This window comes from Aspergillus bombycis, assembly GCF_001792695.1.
Source record: "Aspergillus bombycis strain NRRL26010 chromosome Unknown contig00023, whole genome shotgun sequence".
Lineage (NCBI taxonomy): Eukaryota > Fungi > Ascomycota > Eurotiomycetes > Eurotiales > Aspergillaceae > Aspergillus > Aspergillus bombycis.
The window spans coordinates 180,035-204,325 of record NW_019170025.1 but is presented as its reverse complement, the minus strand read 5'-3'; the positions used below and the strand labels follow the sequence as shown (position 1 = coordinate 204,325).

The window sequence follows — 24,291 nt, the reverse complement described above, 5'->3', positions numbered from 1 at the left end:
ACTTTCGTATGCGCCGCTTTCAGGAGTCTGCCATCACGCTGTCAGCATTATCCAATAACGGGAATTTATTTTTCCTTGAAGGAATAGGGCCAAATGAAAAGCCATCTGTTTGGTGTATGTCGCACTATGGGCTCCTTCTGACCATTTGCATCACGAAGTTGGACCCCTGACCAGGTAGGAAAATAGTCCTTGCTCTGCGTGAGCTCGCTCGAAAGTTCAAATATCTTTACAAAGGCACCCCAGTCGATGTCCAGGCCGGTCTCCTTCAAAACTATGCTTTGTGCATTAGACGGCTTGGCCCCGAAGGGGCCGCAAGGGCCTAGGGGAGGGGACAAGGTGCCTGACCGATATCAGTATGTCTGTCGTTAAGGGAATAGAAAATACTGCGTAACGCATAGGGACGGACACAAAAAGGCCAAAGGCATATGTACCTTCTTCTGGGCCGACCTTTCTTCGCCTAAGTAGAATCTGTTTCTCCTCGTTGACGATGAGGACAAAGACAACTGGCTTGGCGTCTGGGAAGTCCATCGTTGCTTGTTCAATTACTTGAAGTAGGCAGTAATTAGCAGGTGTACTGGGTAGCCGAGTTGTGGATTTGAATGGGGATGAGGGCGTCTTATATGTTGCCGAATGTCTGCGAAGCATATCAGTTGAAACATCTTCCATTAAGCCAGTCGATAACTCTGAGACGAAATGCTCGGATCATGAAAGAGCTCAAACTGACTCTAGACACAGCTTCTTTGTAGCGAGCCCTGAGCGCCTTGCCATGTTGCAAGGAATAGTTTCACTGAAATGGACGTCACAATGGTTGCTGCTATACGGTGTTGACGGCCTTTTAAGACATCATTGCTCTGCGGGATGCTGTGCTACCTAATTATAATAACATATGAATTCCAGTAAGGATACAGAGAGGTGTTTCCTCCAAGCCTCCACTCCATGGTGACACTGGTTGTTCCAGAGGTTGCTGTCTACCACAGGGTTTATGCACAGCCAAGCTTCCTGACCTCTTTACTTGCACTTGGACTGTCGATGGTGTTAAGGAATGACGTGTAACATTACTATGAAGGATCTCAATGCGGGATGTTGACCAAAGAATGGAAACTATCCTGGAAAGGGGAGATGAAAGGATCTGCTTGGGTTTCACAAATCGATGTCACATACTTAGAAATTGGGGTCTAAAATGCTTGAGCGGTCTCGGATTTGATTTCCTGCGACGCATGTGTACTTCAAAACAATGGAGTCCAGCAATTTGGGGTATGAACTATCACTATTTCAGCCAATTTCCTGTGAACTAGTTAGAGATCACACGAAACTGACGAAGCCCTGACTTAATGGCACGATGCAAAATTGGCATTCTTTGGTAAATTTGCGGACATATGATCGCTCAATATTGTTTCATAGGAAATAAAGAACCTTTAGATGGGCACTTGCACTGGAAGAACGGAGCACACCCTTGCGGGCTTCAGGTTTCTACCACTACCCCTTCACACTTCGTGCCTACTGCCCCTAAAGTAGAAGTGATGATGCCGTATTCTAAATTGTGATTGACGGACCAAACATTACTATACTGGACTATGAGTAGACAGATCAGTTGGATCAAACATGTATAAACCTGAACAGCGCAGGAGGTTAGATCCCGCGCTAAACTGTGTACATATATGGTACATTAATGCACCATATTCACTCACAGAAAAAGGATGACTATATACAGAAGCTATCCGACATCTCTAGCTAAAGGCCGAGAAGCAGGAACTCTTTGCATCGGATTCCTCCCATCCGATACATTTCCAGCAGTTCAACAATCGGTTGGGATCGTACTTGTTCTTGATATTCAACAAGGGCTCGTAGTTCTCGCCCCACCAGGCTTCCTGCCAGTCTTCGGTGAATGGGTTGGCCTCACAGCTGTAGGCACCGCTGCCTGGGGTAATCTCCTCAAGGGTCGCAGTCATGTTCTGCAGACCAGCAATTTTCTGCTCGCGCGTCTCCAGGGTGCTATTCCAGGCCCAGGCAGTACCGGAGCCCAGTTCCCAAACGGCAGAGCGCCAGGCGGGAGTCGCGGAGGTGGAGTTCGCCTTATAGTTGTACAGCACCGGGCCGACGATGGGGATGTAGGGGCTCTGTCCCTTGGATTGGATGAGAGAGAAGAAGTCCATAAGGTTCTTGCGGCCCTCGGCAGTTTCGAAGACAGCCTTGGGCACCAGGCGACTGCCGGCAAAATGGGTCACTCCCACGCTAACCGCGTTGGAAGTGACATACTTTTCGTAGAAGGCGTACCAGGACGAGAACTGTTCAACGGCGGCAGAACCACCCTGTGATTTCGCGTAGGCGATCACATCGGCGAGGGACTCCTCCGCCTGGGCCACAGAGAGCAAAGGCGTCACGTTGATGAGGCTGCTGCCACTGATATGACCCCCCCAACCTTCAGAAGCCCACTTCAGCGTGTTGTTGACAACGATGTCCATGAAGGGTAACAGATTGCTAGAGTTCGAGGTGAATTTGATAATGGCAGCAACGAAGCCCAATTGAGGCTCAACTCGGTGGGTGCTCTCGATTACAACACCAAAGGTACCACCACCGCCGCCACGGAGAGCCCAGAAAAGATCCTGGTTTTGGCATTCGTTGGCGACGCGGTACTCGCCATCCGGTGTCACCACCTTGAATTGGATTACTCGGTCGATGGCCAACCCATAGACAGGAGACAGAATACTATGACCAGCAGTTTGCAGGAAACCGCCACTGGCGCCCACCGTTGGCGCATAACCACCCAGGAATGTGACGTTGTGCGAATTGGCAAATTCATAGACCTCGTTGAAGTTGACACCGGCGCCGATACTGATGGCTTGCACGGCGGTTCCTGGTGCGGAGCACGCATCACAGCCCTCGAGCTTGAAGTTAGAGTGGTAAGTCTTTGACTGCAAATTGCGTGTCCAGAGTGCGAGAGTTCCCTTCCCACTGCTACGGCCCAGGTAATCATGGCCACTGTTCTTGATCGATAGACGGGTTCCAGAGCAGCTGGCGAACTTGAAAGCCTCCACGGCATCGCTAGCCTGCTGCACCTCGAGATAATACGAGGGCAAGTTGCCTTGCTGGCAAACCGTGTTGGTAAAGGCCAGCGGATCGGTCGGATCAGAGCTGTCGAGCAAGCACTGGTCACTAGGGTCCGAGGCACACATCTCCACCTGATTATTCATGTATCCATTGGCGGAATTCGCTCGCAGGTACGGATCGCTGTACCTGCTCTGGATAGTCGCACAGGCTGCATTGTTAACCGCCACTTCGGTGCCATTGTAGTTCGAGAAACAGGGCAAGGAGAAGGGTGTCAGGGGCTGCACACGGCCACCGACGGTGGCATTGAAGCTGTCGAGATCACAGGTTCCGGCTGAAACGCCCAAGAGGTGGACGGCCAGTGGCACAAGAGAGTTCTTGAACGTCGAAGGCGCCATCTTGCCACGGGATGATGAGATCATGCACCGGGGAAAACACCAGTGGATAAGTTAAACCAGCAGTGAAGATCGCATCCGTTCTAGGAAAGTAATCAGCAAGGCAGGAACCGTGTTCGCTTTTTATTCAAAATTCGGCACTGCGGCGACTCCTTGCAGACGTCCCGGGTTGTTGGGAAACTAGTTTCAGGACAGCGATCGGAAATATCTTGTTTCCGATCACATTTTGCAACTTCGCCCAGACCTCTCTCTCCATTCCTTGTTGGGTAGTCCAATCCGACTGTCTTTCTCGTACGATGGTGGGTAGGAACCGCATGGAGCACGGAGAACGTCCGTCCAGCCAACCATGGCACATAAGCCAAGGGAATCAGGGATACATACTAAGCTTTTAGTGGCAGAGGTCAAGCTTAAGGAGCATTAAATTCCTTAGGGCTTCGGTCTCTCTTCGGGAATATGGCTGACGAGAATCCAATCACAGCGAAAAGTGCTGGCCCACCCAGTGGAGCCATCCCCTAACCAGAGGCTGCAGGGTGGTCAAGCTTAATAGGAATAAGAACCGGCGAAAGATGGTAGAGGAAAAGAGAGGCCTAAGAACGAAGGAAAATCCTAAAATTGTGGATCCACACTACACCTAAGAATTCCTTCGGGCCTCTCGCCGCGTGGCTCAATATAAAACATATTAGCGATTCCCACTGGCAATGGGTTTTGGTGTCTCACCTGCACCAACTATTGAACCTTATCAGTTAATATCTGAAACAATGCACAAATACCTATGCCGTGTGCCGTGCGGCATGCATTGGTAGAATGCCCGTAGAACCTGCGATCGAATTAGGGCTTCCTTGGGGCACAGTGATCAGACATCCCACGAGGAATGTGGATGGGAGACCGATCCCTGCCATTTTAAGGGCAGATCGACGCTGTCCATTTTCAAGTTCGAGAATAAAACAGTCGATAAGAATTCAAACAGCAGGTAAATCCCGCACTGATGGATTGAAATACCTGTTGATGGCCAGAGGCCCGTCGAGGACAACACGCTTGCGGCAATGCCGGAATTTCAGGCTAAAGTACCATGGAAATGAGGCCAATTTACGCCATTAGTCTTAGGTTCACAGTCTGAGGGCCTTGGCATCCACCCAATAACTAGGGTTTGAGACAAACCTCTTGATGAGGGGGAAAGAAATTAAAAGGAATAACCTTATAGAACTAACACCACACCCCAGGATTGCCATCCCTCCTGAAGTCACTCACTTGCCAGGAGGATGTCGGCCTGGTATCGCTTTGACCAGAGATCTGATCGTTGAAACGTTTCACCGGCGGCTCCTCTGGTTCAGAGGATCCATCGTAGTACACCGACGATCATCCACAGGATTACCCTTCTCAGGTTGAGTTCGCGGTCATTCCTGAGTCGTGCACGAGGATGACCATCGAAAACACATACTGGAAAAACGTCCTCACGGTCGTCCCCATCGTGGGTGCGGCCATCGCGACCCTCACATATATTCTCCGGCTGGTATCCTGTCGCATCTCCACAGTAGGGCTGAGGCTGGAAGACCTCTTGATGGGGATCGGCTTGATTCTTTCCTACTGCGCCACTGCTTTTGTTATATATAGTAAGTCACTATCTCGAGGGGATATTCCAAGATAGTGCTCACAACTCGTCAACAGCGGCATTCAATGGGGTGGGCGTCCGAACGAGTCTTTTGCCCCCAGATGAGCGGCATCACATCCAATTTGTGATAATCCCTTACTGTCCTCTGCGAAAAGTCTCACAGCGATGCAAGCTAATGCACCACTAGGGCTCATGGATGATTCAAAAATTCTGGGCACCGTCCATGGCATTCGTCAAGATCTCGATTATTGTTTTCCTCCAACGCATCCTGGGCACGGTTCCTGCCTTTCGTATAGTCTCTAACTGCCTCATCGTCTTCATCGCTCTGTGGGCCGTCGTGGCGTTGCTCGTCAACATCTTCCAGTGCAATCCGGTCCAATTCTACTACGACAAAACATTGCAAGGAGGTCATTGCATGCACGGTCAGACCAAATTTTTTCAGGCTATGGGAAGCATCGCCCTGGTGGAGGACGTGACAATTTTACTTATGCCGGTGCCCATCGTCTGGCGACTGAAGATCACCTTGCGCCAAAAGATCGCAGTGACCATTGTATTTTCGTTAGGAGGCTTGTATGCTCAATCTTTGAATCCGGCACAAAGATCAGTGACTTTGGAAGCTGATTATCACAGGGTCTGTATATTCAGTCTGATGCGTCTTATTGAATTCCGCAACTTTGTTGTCACGGACCTCGCTTGTAAGTCTCCAGCCATTCTCGCGAAATGGAAAGAAGATGAAAAAAAAAAGCACGAACTGATCAATATATTTCCAATGCAGCATCAAGTGCCAAAGAGTCCATATGGACGGTCCTCGAACTCGATGTCGCCATTATCTGCGGTTGTCTCCCTCTCCTCAAACCCCTCCTGGCTGGATTTCTCGGCACCGTTAAGAGCATCTCAAAAGGCCAGTCCAATTCGGGCACGAAGTTATATTTCCACACAAGCGGTACGCACAATCATGATGGATTCCACAAGATTAGCGACCCGCACGGGGCAACGGCCAGCCAGAGTCGGGAGGTGACAACGCAGTCTACGCGGCGTGGGAGCTCGGAGATTGAACTGCAGGGAATCGAAGTACACACGGCGATTGAGAGTAGGTCAGATGTTGCAAATAGCCCTCATGTGGAGGGAAGGACATGGCCAATACCATGAAAGTTTGCCTAATTTTATAAATATAGTATGAGGAGCTATGACATTGATGTTAAAAACAACCTTTATCGCGGCCATTCACGGCCGTATTTCCACCGGTAACTCCGAACTTCTAGCCGGATGATGGGATATTTCATGTTGCTACCAATTCAGCCATCGCTGGGGTTCCAGGGGCACGTCCCTTTTCCAAATATCCCGTACACCAATCATAGTGATGGCCAAGCGGGCCTGATACTGGATGAAGGCGAGGGTTACGTGCCGGGTGTAACACGATTGGAGACCAGTGAACTGTACTTCTTCATACCATCTTTGGCGAAATGACTTTCACTAGCAGCGATGATCATTATGTTCCGATGCCACTGCCAAGACTTTAGCATGAATATTTGGTTAAGCGGGGGAGATGCGAGTGATATGGCCCAGCTGATTGTATAGGCTATCCATAGGCTTACCCAGACGTGGAAGTTCACCAGTCGGGGCCTAATGGGCAACTGATGGGAGGCTAAGAAGTGTTAAGGCTACCATAATGTCTACAAGTAGCTGCATCTGCCCCCAAAGAGAACTATGAATGTTACGCTTTGTCTCTTAGCTGAAAGTTTAACTAAAGGGCGCGAGTCGAGGGACTACATGGACAGGATTGCAGGTTTAACTGGGAAGCAAAGCTCGTCTATGATATGTCTCATAGACCACCTTGGCAAGTAACACATCTGACGCCACTTCGGAATATGCACGAAGTTGAGTAATATAGCCAATTAGGAGGTGAATGCTGTGGATTAGTCAATTCTGCAGTCCATGCCGTGGGTCCTCTCCTACCCAATCGCCGGGGTTTATCAAAGCTCAGCATGCTGCAATCTCTTTCAAGTACGGAGGGTTATTCGAGCCACTGCCGGTCTGTTGCTATAAGGCGACATGATCAACGGACATCGGAATTATGGAGCTAATTACGGCCCGCACCGCCTTCCCCTGAAGCATGGACCGCTTCTCGCATTGTATCCAGAGTCCTAGCGTTAGATTGTGCACCGCCCTCTTGGGAGGCGAACCATAGATTGTATCAGTAGAACGGGGAGCTCTGACAACGTCCCTCAATCCAAGCCCCCATGAGATGTCGACTTCACGTTCGTCACATAATTCAATCGCACTCGGGAACAACATTCCCGTCGTTAATCTGTTGGCGATTTCCATTTTGCCGTGAGAGAATAAGATGATGACGTGGCTCCTATCATCAAGAACAAGATGCAGGTCTCATCCCACCCTCCTGGACGTTTGATTCGCATATAGAATTCTAGCAGCTATGTAACTCCCTCATGGGAACCAAGTCACAAGGCAGTATACTTATGCAGGAGTGTCCAGGTCCGGTGATCTAGGCAGCTCGGTGCTAGCTACCGTAATCTATGCTACAATACTGGAGTAGATGGCTGAAAGGTGAGTGTTTTCATAAAGTTTTCCTCTGGGTATGATGTAGATAGCGAAATCATGATTGACAAAGATGTGAACTAAGATTGTCCAGAAAGTATGTAGTTGGCAACAAGGCGTTGTTCAAATTAGTCCCCGGATTGGAGTATATCTGATCATCCATATATGTAAATCTATACTCGGTATGCATTTGTTGCTGAGATCCCTTCGGAGGCCAACTCCAGAATGGAGGCATGATCGGCCAGCCTCAGTTTGATGGCAGGCTGAAATCCTATTGTAGATTCTATTGAATTTAGTCCCCTCCTGTGATGCCATGTAACGTGGGCTGCATATACTGCTTCTAGCCACACCACCCTCCCTCTTCTTGATCTCCCTACTGGAATATCATCATAATGAGTGAAATTTGAGGCGAAGGGGGATATATTCAAGTAGTTCCAATGGCTTCGATATCTCGATACAGCATAGAAATTATTCCTCTTGGGCAAGTCTACTAAGCATATTTCTAAGTTTATCGTGTTTTTTGCAACCATGGCTCTTCCCCCTCCTGAAGGCATTGTTTGGTTTGATCGAAGTGTACTCAAGAATGAAGTTGCCAACCTTGATGACGAGGAGCAATCTCGAAGTTTTGCCCTGGTCGAGGCGGTTAACAATCGTTCCTATGGCGAGGCGTACAAGGGGAATGATGATCTCTTGCTGCCATTTGAGCCTCATCCGCGGGCTGGCAAGCAGTCTGTTTCATTTGATGCCACCAAATACGTCCGATGCCAGCGTTTAAATTTCATGGTGGGACCGAACGCCAAATCAATGAGGCGACAGATTACTTGGGATGCAATGCGGGACGTGCGAAATTTCCAGAGACGCACCAAGAAGTTTACAATAGCCTTCCTCCCTGCTCCAATACCCACCAGGGACGAGCGATTTCTGTGGTCGATCCGACGTCCCCAGACTGCGCTCTCTACCTGCCACTCTCCCGCACGGCAGACCGAAGAGTACCCAGATTCGTGGCCAACGTCCACCCCAACTTCCGCATATATGAGCTGTCCTTGAAGACATACAGACCGCATGATGTTTTAATTGAAAAGGTATCGTCCACCGTGGGTGAGACGCTAGGGCCAGCCAGCCAGATTATCGGGCAGACTCTAGGCCATAAAGTCGGTGAGGTGGCATAGCATGCTGTTCACGGTCAGTATGTCCCCGGCAGTAAAAAACCTGTACCGGAACCCAACTTGATCAAGGAAGAACCAGATGAGATTGAGCGGCGCCTCCCGAACTTACTGGGCAGGGAACCTGGTTATCAAGACCGGCCAGAGTGGACGATGCGCGTTGATGCTCACGCTCTAGTTGAAATGCTGATTCTCCCCATACACTCCCACCCACAGATTTACATCAGTACATACTGATATGTCAAACTCTTCCATGCCACAGCAATCGACAATACCAGAGTCGCGACAGTCACTCAGAAGGCGATGGATGCATGAGTTGCGGTCGGCTATGCCGGGCTGATGAGCAAACATGGCGGTATCCCATTGGACTACCAGGCCACAGGGATGCTGGAGAGCAGTATTCAGCAGATCCTACTGGGTATCATCACTCCCAAGGCCAGCATGCTCCCTGTTGCCGGCACGGTGCTCTCACTGGGGTTGGGCTATCTCGCAGAATATCTCGACGATCCACAGGCAAGGTTGACCAAATACAGTGTAGCCAGGAAGGGGACGGAAATAGGACTCATGTTCATTCAGGGAGCAGAGTATGTTAGAAAGTACTACGCCAGTGGCAGGATTCCGGGTATTCAGCTTCCTCGCAGGCCGAAAGTCGATCTATGTCGGCAAAGATGGAGAGAAAACACAAGAGCAAGAGAAGGAGCGAGATGAGAAGACGGTCGAAGTTACAATTGACGAGATTGAGGACCTACAGAGGGAGTTTGACATGGAGGATGACGATGAAATACCGGCAGTCACATGGCTTGGCTATAGCCCTCTTTTGATCGAAAAGTAAAGAGGAGATTCAATGAAGTTCGGTGAGCTTACAGCATTACACGAGGATCTGTGAAATCGACACGGACAATGACCACTCTTGCCTTATATAAGGCTCGGCCGAAATCTAACTTCATCCGATGCAGGTGTTGTTGCAGAACTACGGAAGACACGACCCGCGATATTCGGACCCAATGGCGGGCTTTCAAGGGTTTATTCTCTGACTAACATGAGCTGGACATGCAGTATGTTCATCGGGCCTATTCTTACAGGCACTCTTACCCAAACAGTTGGATATTACTACATGAACTTCTGTCTCGGTAAAGCTCCGCCCTCACTCCTGGCCATATGTATCGCCATGCTAATATTAGGAATATCGCCGTGATTATCCGTGTAATATGTAGTATTCTGACTTCAGTATATTTCCATCAGAAGTAGATCTGTATAGAGCGGCGGGCGACACATTAGCAAAGTGAATAAGAGCAATTTGAGGGTTGATAGAGTACTTAACTGCAATCAAATAAAAGGTCTTTTCGGAACTGTGACTGTCTTCGGTACCGTCGTAATGGCTATCAACAGGTTTAGTCAAAGATAAGTGGTCTATCTTTGCTAGTTACGGAGTTTGATCTGCTTCAGAGGGAGATATCACACATATCAGTCGTTTAGTTCACATATTTCGTTACTGGCTACCCCGCCATGTCAAGGGCTGGTTTTATAGGCTATCGCATCAAAGAACGTAATATATCCATTCTCATAGCAAATACAGAGGTATATATTCATTGGTCGACATACTCCCAGATGGCGCGAGTATACAAGGCCTTTGATTTAGGTAAATACTAAATATCCGCCCCCCCCCCCCCCCCCCCGTCCATACCTCACCAGTGGTAGCCTTTAGTTGACCTGGAATTTTATTTAACATACAATAAACCAAGAGCGGGCTGTTAGAATGCATCTGTATGACACATATCTCCCCAAGCAATGGTCTCCTGTCCCTCCTCGCCGAAGATGGACTACCTTCGCTGAATCGAGTACTGTCCTCGGCGTAGTGTCTTTCCCACATCGGAAATCCAATGGAGTCTTTTGCGGCAACCAAGCAACATGACGGTGAGAGAAACTCGGTGACTTCCCTCTGGAGTCCCAGTAGCAGGGACTACAAACGCCGAGTTCATGAGATGCTTTGCACGACATGGTATTCAAGGACTTTGGGAAGACACAAACGGTTAACGATATCATAAACTCGCAATTCGTGTATTATAATAGTAAGTGGGCTATTGTTCTATACAGCACCCGCATGGTCTTTGGTATCCTTAGTTTCTCCATACTCTCCACCCTGACGACTGTTTTCATTCCAAAAGCTCAGGTTACCCTGCTGTCGTAGAATGCCATACATGGCACTGCTATCCAAGCATTCTCCGCCATAGTCTCTTGCTGCTTTCATGTGTTTATCGGCTAACTCAAGTCCGGGTAATTTAAAGTCGTGCTCTCTGCCCATTGATAGTGCATGTTTAGCGTCTTTGATGGCCAATGAAATGCCAAATCCCGGTCGTGTATCGAGTGGCGGTGCATATATTCCGGATGTCAATCTCATGGGAGGTTAGCTTGGGTAGCTACCACAGGGATGAAATGATAAGGCATAACTCACCGTTTGGAGTAGCCCCCTGCAATAGCTCCAAACGACTCCGTGATTAACTGCTCCATCGCTTCGGTCCCAAGGCCAGTTTTTTCTGCAAAGACCTGAGCTTCTCCCACCGCCTCCATCAGCGAGATAGTTATAATATTTCTATCTCGTCAGCTTCGGTGCTCCAGTACGCTGGAATCGCTGGGTAAAGAAACCTACCCGCCAATCTTGAGCAACGATGCGTTTGATGCATTTTCCCCACAATTGATAAGCTTCCTTCCCATGACGTTGGTGATATACTTCTCCACAGCAAGGCAAGCAGACTCGAGGCCGCTGATCGCAAATACAAGACCTCCAGTCCCTGCGACTGACGGACCACCGAAAACGGGCGCAGAAAGAAGGACAGCCTCGTGTTTCGCTAAGTCTGATGATAGTTTCTTAATTGTGTCTGGATGTACTGTCGAGCAGTCGACAAAGATCTTGTTTGACAGCTCTGAGCTGCCTGCAATGGCGAGCTTTACGAGCCGTTGAAGGACGTCGTCGTTCGGTATCTAGCACCTGTCAGCTTCTGACCAACACCCTCTCACTGGGAACCAATTCACCATTGTAAAAACGATGTCACATCGTTTCACCAAGTCAGTAAACTCGGCAGCAGGCACGGCACCGAGCGCCTTCAGTGTCTCTCCGGAACTCAGTGTTCGATTGGAGTATATCAATGGGCGTTCATGGTTGTTTGCTAGATGTCGTTGTAGATTCTCGGCCATCGGACGGCCCATAGACCCCAGCCCGTACTTGGACAGGTTAGCCATTGCCCAGGTTCCGGTGCGTTTTCATGACTTTCTTACCCATCCGATCTGTGGTTTCTCTGATGCCATCATGCAATTCTTGAGGAGTAGTAGTAAATTGAATTACGCGGAAGAGATGTAGACGGACATCGGGGCGTGACTTTATACCGCCTATGAAATCCTTGGTCCGTTTTTCTCGGCCGGTTTGCTAGAGGCCGGTCATTGAATTGAGTCTCTTACGATAAGAGCCCTTGCGTACGAGCCAATCCGGGGCCAACTTGGTGGTTCGAACGAGCGCAAATCTACCAAGAATCGTTCTCTCGGATCTCCGCCCCGAGATTTACGGAAAGACTCCCGAGCCCCACCAACACTGGTGGATTATCTGAATCTACAGAATCGCAGTCGACAGCAATGGAGTACTAGATAGAGCGTGAGATAATATTCTCATACTCATAATTGGACGTAAGCTAATACAACTTCAAAGAACCACTAGCAAACTCTGGATATCCCAGTCCTAAGGATCGTTTCTCGGGCACCTATTTGTAATGGATAAACACTGACAACATCAATTTGGAAAGCAAGCCCCTCCAGAATTCATTCGAAGAGGTACCGCCTGATACTCTAAAGTCCCTGAAGATCTCCAGTAATGGTGCCGGTCATCCCCTTCTCAACACAGCCTGGAGTATAACCGCCTTAACCACATATGCATCCCCATTGGGATCAAGGAGCACATTGCCCGGCTTTGCATCTCCCCAGACAATATTATGTGCGTGAAGGTGTTTCAGTGTGTGGGAAATCTGGCCAAACCATTTCTGCCGGGATTCAGACTACTTGGGGTGATGTCCACCATTGAATTCAAGTGTAGATCCAGGACCGTTAATGTATGATAAAAGAAGTCCCATAGTGTTTCCCTCGCCATCGTGGACCAAGCCATCAAAGTCTAGACGTGAGAACCGTGGCGTCGAAGTTAGCCGTGTGAATCTTGGAATATGCCACGAGCTCTTTCAGGACCACTCTTGCACAGCCTGCAAAGATTATCTTGAGGAAACTGGGGTTTGATCGCCCGTGGATAAAGGCCTTCTAGGGTACCCCTAGCAAAGAAGTTGAATCTACATCGATCGAAACCTAAATTTCGCTTGGATGGTAGACGGGGAACTGCATATCGAGACGCCCGTGGGTTTATACTTCTACTCGTCCAAGATCCTTAAATTTAGTTTCAAATACATACATACTTCTCTCAGATATAATGAGACATTACCATTGTCGACGGAAGAGTGCTTATTTCAAAGTAACGTTAATTTATGCACTGAAGATAGACAAATGCATGTTAATACATTTCAACTGGCGAACCACGGACAGCAAGCCGCTCGTATAAATTGGCATTCTCTTAATGCTAAAGGAGTCTATCTGAATCGTGACGGTTTGTCCTATCTGCCACCTTCACACAATCATTCCATCTAATTGTAACTTGACTGTGTAGGACGGCATAGTATACCGTCAGTCTGAGGCTATCACACCGCAAGCTTCAGAATTTCATTAGTGACTCCCTTATACAAACGGCTGAGATCATTGCCTGGCGCCCATTGTGCCTCGATTGCAAAATGTCTGTTGGCCACCGTGCCATAGAATTTGAAGACTAGGGGTTTGTCGTCGATCAACGCATGAGTGTGGATTCCCACCTCGATTCTCTCAATGTGAAAGATGGCGTTGATTTTCTTTTGGATCTCATTGACCACGTCCTCCAACGCGTGCATCCCCTTTTGCCAGTTCTCCTTGAGTGTCTCTAGTCCAGCCTGCATTTGTTGGATGGCGTTGTGTACTTTGTTGTGGACCTCAAGCTGATAGTTATATTTTCGCTCAAGATCTGCCAGCATTGCATCCTCTTCCAGGGATTTGATGTTCTCATCGGCCTGGGCGATCTTGTCTTCTAGGTCGGGTGCGTTTTGGTCAAGAATGTGCTGCGCTTCCCGAATAGCCCTTTGATACTCGTTGTTCTCATTCTGCATTGCCTGGAGAGCTTTTATAGCTGCTTCGATCTTGGCTTCTTCCGTGTCGATAAAGGATCTAAGAAATCCGTCAACCCCGCCTCCGCTGAGAAGTTTGTCAATTCCATTTGCTGCGCGTTCAACCGCTTTTTCTGTATCTTCAATGGCTGTGACGATGGATTTGAAGGCGTCGGAATTAGCAACGTCGTCAAGCGCCTGGGCAGCTTTGTAATATACATCTGCTGCAACCTTGGCTACCTCAAGAGCACCTTTGGCTGCCACGAGCCTCGCGCCCTGTATGGAACACATCAGCTATGGTTGCCACTAAGAGATAGAAATCAGGACCTACCCAGTATACGTCCTCAGGGCTATTCCTACATGTCAGCATTCTGCGAGCATTGTATGAGAGCTGGGGGTAGAGGGGCACCTACAAGCTTGTGTGGTCATACTTCCCTTGAAGCCACACAACAGCGTCCCACGCATCTGATACGATCTTCTTTTTTTCATAATAGGCTCCTTGGGCAAGGTGCACCTTTTTGAGGAAATCGGTGCCGTATTTATCTCTCTGTCGTTGCCTCAGCCGCTCTAGCTCCCTCTGATTGTTTGCTTGAGCTTCCTTGGCCTTCTCGAGCTTGTCATTATACTCCTTTCTCTTGCTTTGGATAAGGGATTCCTTTTCGAGTTTAAGCTTTTCGACTTTCTCTTTCAGTTCATTTTCAGCCCGAGCCTTGTCTTGCTTGGCTTTGGTCACCTTGTCCTGCAGCCGTTCGATTTCTTTCCTTGCCTCGTCGCGTTTATCCTTTTCCTTTTCCATATCGCGTTGGCGCGCCTTTCGCCGCTCGTCTACCTTCTGCCGTGCCTCGTCCAGTTTCTTCTTCTCTAGGTCCATTTCGGCCTGCTTTTCGGCAATCTGCGCTGCAATAAGGTTCTGAAGAGATTCAATACCCTGGGTACCCAGCTTCTCAAGCGTCCGGAGCAGGCTCTTGATACTTTCACAGATCATGTCAAATAAACCACCTGTGATCTGGGCTTGGAAATATAAGTCCTTTGTTGCTAGATCCTTGACCTCCTTGAAGTCCTCCACCGTCGCCTCTAGACTGATTATATATGCGTCGGTAAACGCCACGTCAATACGCGCAGCAAAGGACGGGGTTTCGGTTCCTATCTGGATGTCGACTAAGATGGCAAACCCAATTCCAAAACATCTTACCTTTCCGTCCACCTGGATCACTTGTTTGTCTTTAGCCATCACCACGACCATCTTTGCGCGGGGATCTCCACTGGCAGATAAGACAACCAAGGGCCCGAGACTGAAATTATCGATGTGCCCTTGGAAATCCAGACCAGCCTTGCCAATGCTTAGGTCAAACTGGGCCGTCTTTCCAAACGCTGTCAGCTTCCCACCGGCTGATATACCCTGTGGGTACTCTCTCCCGGCTATGGTTCCTCCGGTGGAGAAATACATGTTGGCATCGGTAAAAACAAACGTATCCTCGCCGCCACGGATATCTTGCAAGGCTTGGATTTCGGCGACCTGGCCAGCAACACGGATGATCTCGATGAGATCGACCTTGGAGATATTGGCCGATATAACCTGCTCACCAGGGTGGTGGCTGATCTGCATGGCGGCTCCAGCAGTAAGGTCTCCTACCTCGATATCTCCAGCAAGGCCCAGTTTGCTACCCCATCTGTTAGCCAGCTGGCAAATCGTAGCTATTTTGGGATAGAATGGGGTTGACTCACGATGGCCCAAGCTCCATGACCGTGGCATAGGTAATTTCGATCTCGACTCTGAAGTCGGCGATTTTAACATGTTTGCTGATGTTCAATGGATTCACCCACGGCGACTTGGTGGCACTAGATGTAAAGATTAGCGCTGGTCGTCGTTAGATGGAGGAATACAAGAGGCCATACATCGAAGCCGATGAACTGAGCAGGCCAGCTTTCACCATGCCCTCGAGGAGCAGAGGATCCTGATCTACATCCATTACGATGTTCAAAGTGCCCATGACCATCAAGCTGGGAGTCTTGCTGATTTCAATGCCAATTCCAATCTCACACAGTTTAACGCTATCGGTAATAGTGACCTGTTGATTCAAATGCTTAGCAATTTGTGTCAGATGCACATCATATTGAGCATGGATACTCACATCAAACGCCGTGGGCAACTGGATGCCGAGCTCCAGTTTCTTCTTTTCTATCGTTGCAACGAGAACCAGTCCGTCCACCTTCTGCTTGGCGAAATTGTTCAGCTCAGGCAGAGGTGGGATAGTCGCACATAGCGAGATTCCTACCATCAAGTCATCAGTCTGCAGCAAAATGGAGATGATAGCCCAACTCACCCTTTCGTACAGGATACTTAAGCGTGTTCAACGCCTCGATTGACTTGTTCTCGCCGGATGCCGCGATGAGAGCAACATTTTTCAGTTCGAGGTCAGCCATGGGGCCTTCCATAATATCGCACATCTTTCCTAGGTGCAAGCTCTCTTCGTAGATACCAAACAAGACCCATTCCCGCTCAGACGACTTCTCTGACTTGGCGTTGGTTTCATTGCGCTCAGTCATAAAGGCAACCGTCACAGTGAGACCACTGAAATTAACCCTGCCTTTGATGGCAAATTTGCTTGCTCGGTTGAAGACCTCCACTTTGTCCTCGCCAGCTTTCTTTCCGGATTTTCTATCTGCCTCGAGTTTCGGCTTGGTGTTCTTGGGGTTGTCCTGGGGCTTCTTTGGTTTTGCTCCAATGAAGATATCAATACTGGCTTCTTTAATGGTAACACCGGCATCCTTGATCTCGTAATCCTCAACTCCGCCCTGGATGGTGAGGCCTGAAGTCGGGTCAATTTTGATCAAACCGTGAACACTCTTGCAATCATTGAAGCTGACTTTGCCGGAGAGCTCCAAGGAAGTGGAAGGCTGTTCCTCGTCTTCTTCCTTTTTTGCTTTCTTTTTGTCTTCGTCTTTCTCCGTTTCTTCCTTCTCGTCTTCTATTGCCTTTTCCTTGCTCTTCAGCTTGCGGCTAATATTCAAATGCAGTTCTTCGAAGACCAGGTCATGCTCTTTGGCTTCCTTCGATGGTTCAGCCCCGGTAATCTGAGCATACATCTTCAATATTGAATCGAGCTTCAGATTTCCCACCTTGGCATCAAAATGGTAGTCCTCTAAAATATTGTCAGTCGACATTCTGTTTGCATGATCAAGCTGACTCACGTCTGGATAGAACCCCCTCGATTGTTAGAGTCGCATTCTTCGGCTTCTCGTCTTCCTTCTTTTCCTCGTCATCCTTGTCAAGACACCCTTGGGCAAACTCGAGGGATCCAGTGACAGACAATGTGCAAGACTTCCGGAATTCGCCGGGTTTGAAGAATGCGTGCAGCTGGGCTTCTTTCATCTTTTGTGTTTTTAATATTCAGTACATCATTCCTCAATACATTTTGCATGGTACCTACATCAAGATTCGAAATGGCACAGAAATCCTTCCATTCGCTGACCGCGATCAATACTAGATAAAATCAGCTGTTTTGTCTCTGCTTCTCACACTGGACCAGGAGCTCACCTTCATATTGCCGTCCTCTTTCTATGAGCTTGCCCTCTTCCCCATCGTCATTTTCGCCTGCTTCGTCGACTTCTTCCTCTTCCTCTCTCTCTTTCTCTTCCTCTTCCTCTTCCTCTTCCTCTTCCTCTTCCTCTTCCTCTTCCTCTTCCTTCTCCTCTTTCCAGTCTCCCATACGAATCCAGTATCTTGCCTCCAGCGGCACCGCTGACTTGGGAGCTTTGGTAATATTGAGCTTACCAAACAGCCCAAAACCTACCTTCCATTTTTTCTTCTCCCTTTTCTCCTTCTCTTCTTTTTCGTGCTTCTCCTCCGTGGCATCATCCTTCATCGTGGGGGCATTCGAGGCCTATGCACGATCAGATCTTGTATTAGTCATTTACCACTGAGCCATCGACTGTGGGACGCACCTTGTCTTTCTTGGCTATTATTTCCTTTGACTTGCCGTCTCCCTCCTCTTCTGTTCTCTTGTCAGCGCCCTCTGTATTGTCTTCCTCCGGATCCTCCTCGACGTCATTTTTCGCGGTTTCCTTCCTAGCAGACAGCTCGATACCCGCCGTTTGAAATTCCAAAAAGTCCCATGCAGGTAGCTTCATCTCATGGAGAAAGGCCTGAAGAACGATACCCTCGATCTTGGGCTTCTTTGTCCAGTCTCTCTCTTTGGACAAAAGGGCACTGACCCGTATCTTCGAGGGTAGTTCTGTGGCCTTTTCACTGCCAAAAACATTCTTCAACCCATCGGAAATCCACTGCAGTCCATCCTTCAACTCCAGGTCACCTTGCAGATGGAGTCCCTCAGGAAGCAGAATCTCTTTTTTGGTGTTGCTAAAAGTAAACTCCAGGTTCTTGAGGGGCAAAGCTTTGATCGTCTTGTTTTCGATCTCCGGGAAGAAGATTCCCAGGGGCGATTCCATGTCTTGAAGCATAACTTTTTCATTGATTGGTTTTTCTCCCTGTTCGTCCTTCCCCTCCTCATCACTCGTGTAACAGTACAGCTTGCCTGTGACACCCTCGACGCCAAAGAAGTTCTCGATCTCTCCACTGAGGACCATAGCATCAACAGCCGCCACACCGACCTTCCCCTTAGACTCCTTCATTGCTTTCTCCAGTTCTCCCAGCGGCAAAACCTTGCTCTCGTCGGAAAACGAGAGATCAGAATCCGCCTGGGCTGGTAGCAAAAGCATCGGCTGAGCAGCTATCTGCTTCGATTCTCCGACTGGGGCAACAAGAAGAGACCCGGCACCGCTCTTAGCCCCAGAAACGGGGATAGGCATCACCTTGAAATCATGGTAAGCGCCGTGCTTGTCTACCATCACAAGTGACACGTTTTGAACCTCAGCGCCTCCAATGATGAGCTGCTCGGGAGTTTCAGGAGAGTCTTCCAACCCGTACGTCTCACCCGAAAAATTTGGCAGGTCTATATATTTGGCAGGACTGGCCAGCTGCGGTGGAGATATTTCACCCGGGGCAACTTCAAGGCTCCTGCGAGCTGGGGTTCTGATATTTTTGCCGGCGAAATTTGGTGCGTCCAGAGATGTAACGAGGCCGCTGGCCAGGAGGTCCTTGCCAAACGAGGAAAGGGAGGTGAGCTCCTGGTCGCGTGCCATTCTGTCGGTTTATTCGCTATTCGTCCTGTAATCCAGCATTGAAACGAACTAGATCGGCAGTGGCAGGGCAATTCGTCTATATAGGTTTCTTTCACACTCTGCACCAGGCAGACCTCTAAACCCCCAGTTCCATCCCACTTTGAGCACAGTATTATCTATCACCCTCAACAACTTGCCGCGATATGCGGTAAATAGCTGACCCATTTCATGTTCAGCTGAAGGGCGGGGGGAATCGTGAATCACCACTATGTCCTCGTTTGCTGTATGTTCCCAACTTAGTCTGTGAGATATACCCAATACCATGATAAGTAGTGGGGCTAATCCGCTACGATCTACAATTTTCTTCACAGAATGTGGGACTTTGTGATATCTCTTCCATAATCCATTAGCCACGACTTCTGATCTGCATGGCAGGTCTATCAATTCCCCAGTCACATTTGACAATTAGGTAAGGGCGGCGCGTTAGTGCCCTGGATCTCACCGCAACTCATGATTCATCACCGGAAACGGCTTCCAGTGGGCCTGGCTTTCAGCTCGGTTGTGGCTCGAGTTTTTCTTTCCCCCTCTCTTCCCCTTTTTTTGTTTTTTGTTTTTTTTTTTGGTCCGCTACGGAGTATACAAACCATACAACCAAATCAGCCTTTTTACTTGAACTCAATCCATTCGCCAGAGGTAGGTCACCTTGTTTGACGACCAGCAAGGCCATCAGGCTGGTCTCTGACAGACAGGCAGGATAGTAGTCATGACTGAAGACAGTTGGCAAAGGGCACGGGACTAGTACTACACATTGGCACAAGTTCCTGTAGGTTCGGATTGGGGTTTTTAGCACCCGGAGATGGCCGGATCTAGCGGGGAACCCGAATCCACTTTGTACTAGTCAACTCAGGCCGTGGGGAAAGTAGTAAGGGAAGGAGACACGGAAAGAAAAATGTCATAATATCGGAGATGTGAACAGCGATTTTATATACAGGGACTGGTTAAACGTGCTGTACCAGATACTGTAGAAGCAGGGGTGAAAGCACGCGGAGACGTGTTTGCTATTCTATACATAGCTTGAAAGTGGAGAGAGAACACAACTTATGGTCAAGGCGAGAGCCCAAATGGCTCCTCTCCGCACTGACCGTAGCGAGAGCATCTCACCCAGTGATGTCGAAGGAAGAAAAGAAAAAAAAAAATTAAAAAAAATAAATAAATGAATAAATAAAAATAAATTAAAAAAGGAACCAAAAGGTTATCTGAACCTTAGTGGGCCAGACACCGGAATCGTGGCCCTGCGTGGAGGAAAGCGCGTGACCGTGGGAATATGCACGTCGTTAAAATGTATGTAAAATCTTTAGATTGGAAGATCTGGTCTGTTCATCAATCTAAATTTGTTAGATTTATGATCTAACCTATGTCTAATCTACAGGTTAGCCTAAAACCTTACCCAAAAAAAGACGTTGGGTTGAAACATGACCCGCCATCCCCCCGGATGTTAGCCAGGTCTAATAACATGATTGGCTACCATCAAGGCGCCCAGTTAGACATTCATCTGATTCCAAATCCCAGAACAGTCGTTTATATACTCCTGTCTCTCTTGTAGGTTTCGTGTTGTCCAACTTATGCACATGATCCAGCGATGAGTAAACTGTTCTCATCATGTATTCGGTTGCTACGGCCACATATTTTATCTCCTGTCCTCCGTAAGGGGCGCATGCCACTCCACCACCGCCAACCCCGCTGCGCCTTCGCTATCACTGCGTTCAACTCAATGGCCACCAGTGACGATCTTGAGCCCAGGGTCTTATACGAGCCTCTTCAAGGAGTAGAAAGACTTGAAATGCCCAGAATACAGGCAACAGCGCCATTGATGGTGTGATGGGGACGGTGGGAAACACGGTAGAGAAGGCAAAAAATCAGACTCAGGATGTTTCTAATAAACTTGCTAAGATAGAATTTAATTTAGAGAAATGCTCTATTATCTGGTTTTGGAGATACTGCCAAGGGAGCTTCAATAAGACTGGTTTGACTGTCAGGAAATATATATCTCTAAACTTGTTCTTCTGGTTCAACTTTACTAAAATACTCGGGCTAGAGAACTTCTAGATAGAACAGATATTTCTTAATCAAGTCAAAAATATTATAGATATATATAAGATAGTATCAAAAGAAATAAGCACTATCTATATAACTATACTTATCATAACTGTACTTACCCTAATCACGGGATTAACAGCTATATGCTCTTACTGGGGAAGCTGCTTGGTCAGTATCTATACAATAGTATATAGTCTCGAATTTAAGAATATTAGTCTTGAGCGCCAATTGTATCCAGATATCAATAGTTTCTAATATAGCTGGATCTACAACAGTTATAGGGATATATGTCTCGCTTGCTGGTACTCTTAAATCGATATTTTATTCTTCGGGAATTATCGCAAGCTTAGGTCAGAGAATATTGGCGACTAACTGGTTGGCTTCATTATTTTCTGTCATGGCTTGCGTTTTCTGGTTGTTGAGTACCTGTTGCTGTTAAGAAAAGTGGTGGATCGTTGGTAGCTTCGCTAGCCACTACCCAAGCTTCAGGATGTAAGGTATATTATAGCTTATGAATGGTCATATATGATCTTTTGTTTGGGACCATGCACACGCCCAATTTTCTTTTCTTTCAAAGCCACGTTGTTATTTACGAGAGCATCTATGGTTCCGCCGTTGTGATGGGGATAGCTATGTCTAGCCCCGCAGTGGATTCTGCAGTTTACAGCCAGCGGACAAGTCACAGGAGATTAGGTATATATCTCTGAGAAGTTCTAGTATTTTATTAAGTATTGAGAGATAAATTAAAAATGGTAATAAATTAGCAATAGCTAATTTCTTTTATATTGAGATATTATTAATACTTCTTAGTATGTATAGACTACTACTATAGACAATCTCCAGATAAATTATCAAGAGTCGACCTGATCTCTGTTATTGATATAACTATAGAATTGATACAGGACTACATAAAGATAAGATTATAGTAGATATAAACAATCTTAATTACTTATCTTCTGATTCTATTATACTGGACTTCTTATTAACTACTATTTCTGTTAATTTAGTAAATAAGTTCAGAAAGATATATACAGCCAAGGTTTTATTTAGAATATAAACTGATATTAAATAGTATTCTCTTATTATAAAAATCAGTCTGTCTACAAAAGAGTTAATATAGCCAGTATAATTTATACTCTATTCTGTATATACTTTCTGGTCCTATACTTCTTTGTTAGATAAGATTAAATAGTTATACTCGGGATTTACAGGACTATTAAGATTAGTTCAGTACTGGAGACCAAGTACAGAAGTACAGAATCAGTACCAGAGTTGAGCCGCTTACAGTTTATCTGTTTTTATCTTCTTCTTCTATAATACTCTTGATAATGAACTCTGTTGTTCTATTTGAAGTAAAAATAGAAAGGGAAATTAGTCAATTTGAATATCCTAAATTTCACCAAATCTTATAAGATATAATAATCTCTACTTCTCAGAAATGCCAGCTTTCCAATTATCAAGCTATATCTGTAGGACAATAATATACATTTTTTAATTATATATACTTGTATAGCAAGGACATATATTAAGTACTCCTGTTCAGTTGTACTATAGAAGATGATGTCTAAGTAGAGAATCTTAGACATCCCCAACACTTCAGTTGATATCTATAAGTTTAATAGAATTAGAATTAATAAATACAGTCAATTATATTCACAAAAGTAGAGTATATCTAAAAACTGATTATATTTTACTGATCTTGGAGAGATGATATAATACCGCTACTAAAATCTTCTTTTTTAATAAATAATAGTTTGTAGATTCTATTCAAGTATAGGACCTATATTATAAAAGAAGTGTTCAACAAGACTAAACCGCTTTACATATTGTCAGTGACAGATTTGAGTATTTAGTAAGACTTTTCATAGAAAGTTATTGCGACTATATTTCGCAGTAATTTATCTTGATAAAGACCAAAACATTGATATAAGGCGTTGTCGATACAAGCTATAGAGGCGTACTATGCCTGTAGGCCTCGCAGAACCTTTTGTTAAACTCTACTTTCTTTACCCAGTATAACCCTCTATACTACACAGATTCTTTTTATATCTGCCATAGCCAATGGCTCTATATAGACGTTAACCCTGAATAATAATAATACACTGCGCTCTGCGTAGCGTATCTTCTTCTTATATTAAATATTCTCCTAATCAAACTTCAAAAATCACGTCTTTCTAGCTACCATTTAGATTAAATATACAGATTCTATTTTCTATTCTATAAGACATTATATTTTACCATAAATATACCAACTTATTTGATATCTCATCAGAGCATCTACTCTAGCATTATCATTCCATTACATATAAAGACTCAAACCCCCTGTTTACTGACTTTATACTACTTCGGGAATCAGTATATCTATTAACACATCCCAGATCGCTTGTAATTGTATAGTTCTCCCAAAAATCTTGGAAATAATATAGCAATTTCATATTATCCATAAACAATTTCTAGATATAAACCAATTATAATAATAGTATAGTTAAAATCTGACATCAGTAACTTTTCTTTACATAAAGTAACCCGCTAAAATATATAGACTGAGTATAAACTCTTATTTACTGGCTGGTAATTCTACTCAAATATATACTATTAAGCGATCTAGCGAAATAACAGTATATATAATAGCTATTCGCGTCCTTCTTTTCCTTCAGTCGAAGAAAATCTATTAAAGTTCATAATCTCTGACCATACAAGATAATAAATTAGCCTTGTATGATTTCCTTAGGATATATTTTACTGACAGCCAACTAGTTAATGAAACTCTTGACGAGAAGTCTAGTCCTTCTGAGGACACCAAGATGTCTCCAAGAAGCGAGAGCGGATCATTCCAACCTGCACAAGAACCGTTCACTAGAGAACTAATAGACACAAGGCTTTTAACTCAAAACGGGATCCCAATGGCAACTTGAAAGCTGGAAGAATTTCACGAAGCACCTCAGAAACTACAATCAAAGCGTTAAAATACAACAGCAACACTGAAGAAACCACGTGGATACCGTTAAATCTTTTACTGAGTATTCTTTCCATTCTTCATAACCACAGCACTGACTCGTGAGTGGCAATAATCATGCCATACAGGGCCC

The 24,291-nt window shown here is 46.5% G+C and overlaps 4 protein-coding genes across 4 annotated transcripts; 1 reads left to right on the top strand and 3 right to left on the bottom strand.

The window, feature by feature from the left end:
- Positions 1 to 1,727: 1,727 nt before the first annotated feature.
- Positions 1,728 to 3,443, bottom strand: ABOM_002593 (FAD binding domain protein; the record flags this gene model as incomplete). The annotated part of the gene is made up of 1 exon (XM_022529723.1): positions 1,728 to 3,443. The coding sequence occupies one exon, from the start codon at positions 3,441 to 3,443 to the stop codon at positions 1,728 to 1,730; it is 1,716 nt and encodes a 571-aa protein (XP_022391178.1).
- A 1,414-nt stretch (positions 3,444 to 4,857) lies between these two features.
- Positions 4,858 to 6,198, top strand: ABOM_002592 (uncharacterized protein; the record flags this gene model as incomplete). The annotated part of the gene is made up of 5 exons (XM_022529722.1): positions 4,858 to 5,050; positions 5,106 to 5,173; positions 5,237 to 5,619; positions 5,680 to 5,744; positions 5,825 to 6,198. The coding sequence occupies 5 exons, from the start codon at positions 4,858 to 4,860 to the stop codon at positions 6,196 to 6,198; spliced, it is 1,083 nt and encodes a 360-aa protein (XP_022391126.1).
- Positions 6,199 to 10,854: 4,656 nt separating this feature from the next.
- ABOM_002591 (NAD(P)-dependent oxidoreductase) lies at positions 10,855 to 12,071 on the bottom strand (the record flags this gene model as incomplete). Its single annotated transcript, XM_022529721.1, has 5 exons — positions 10,855 to 11,161; positions 11,221 to 11,358; positions 11,416 to 11,747; positions 11,799 to 11,987; positions 12,042 to 12,071. The coding sequence occupies 5 exons, from the start codon at positions 12,069 to 12,071 to the stop codon at positions 10,855 to 10,857; spliced, it is 996 nt and encodes a 331-aa protein (XP_022391179.1).
- A 1,421-nt stretch (positions 12,072 to 13,492) lies between these two features.
- ABOM_002590 (ATP-binding protein) lies at positions 13,493 to 19,126 on the bottom strand (the record flags this gene model as incomplete). The annotated part of the gene is made up of 11 exons (XM_022529720.1): positions 13,493 to 14,260; positions 14,316 to 14,334; positions 14,398 to 15,645; positions 15,710 to 15,823; positions 15,881 to 16,053; positions 16,117 to 16,256; positions 16,309 to 17,127; positions 17,177 to 17,357; positions 17,416 to 17,468; positions 17,523 to 17,868; positions 17,930 to 19,126. 11 exons carry the CDS (start codon positions 19,124 to 19,126, stop codon positions 13,493 to 13,495), a joined length of 5,058 nt encoding a protein of 1,685 aa, XP_022391180.1.
- Positions 19,127 to 24,291: the final 5,165 nt, after the last annotated feature.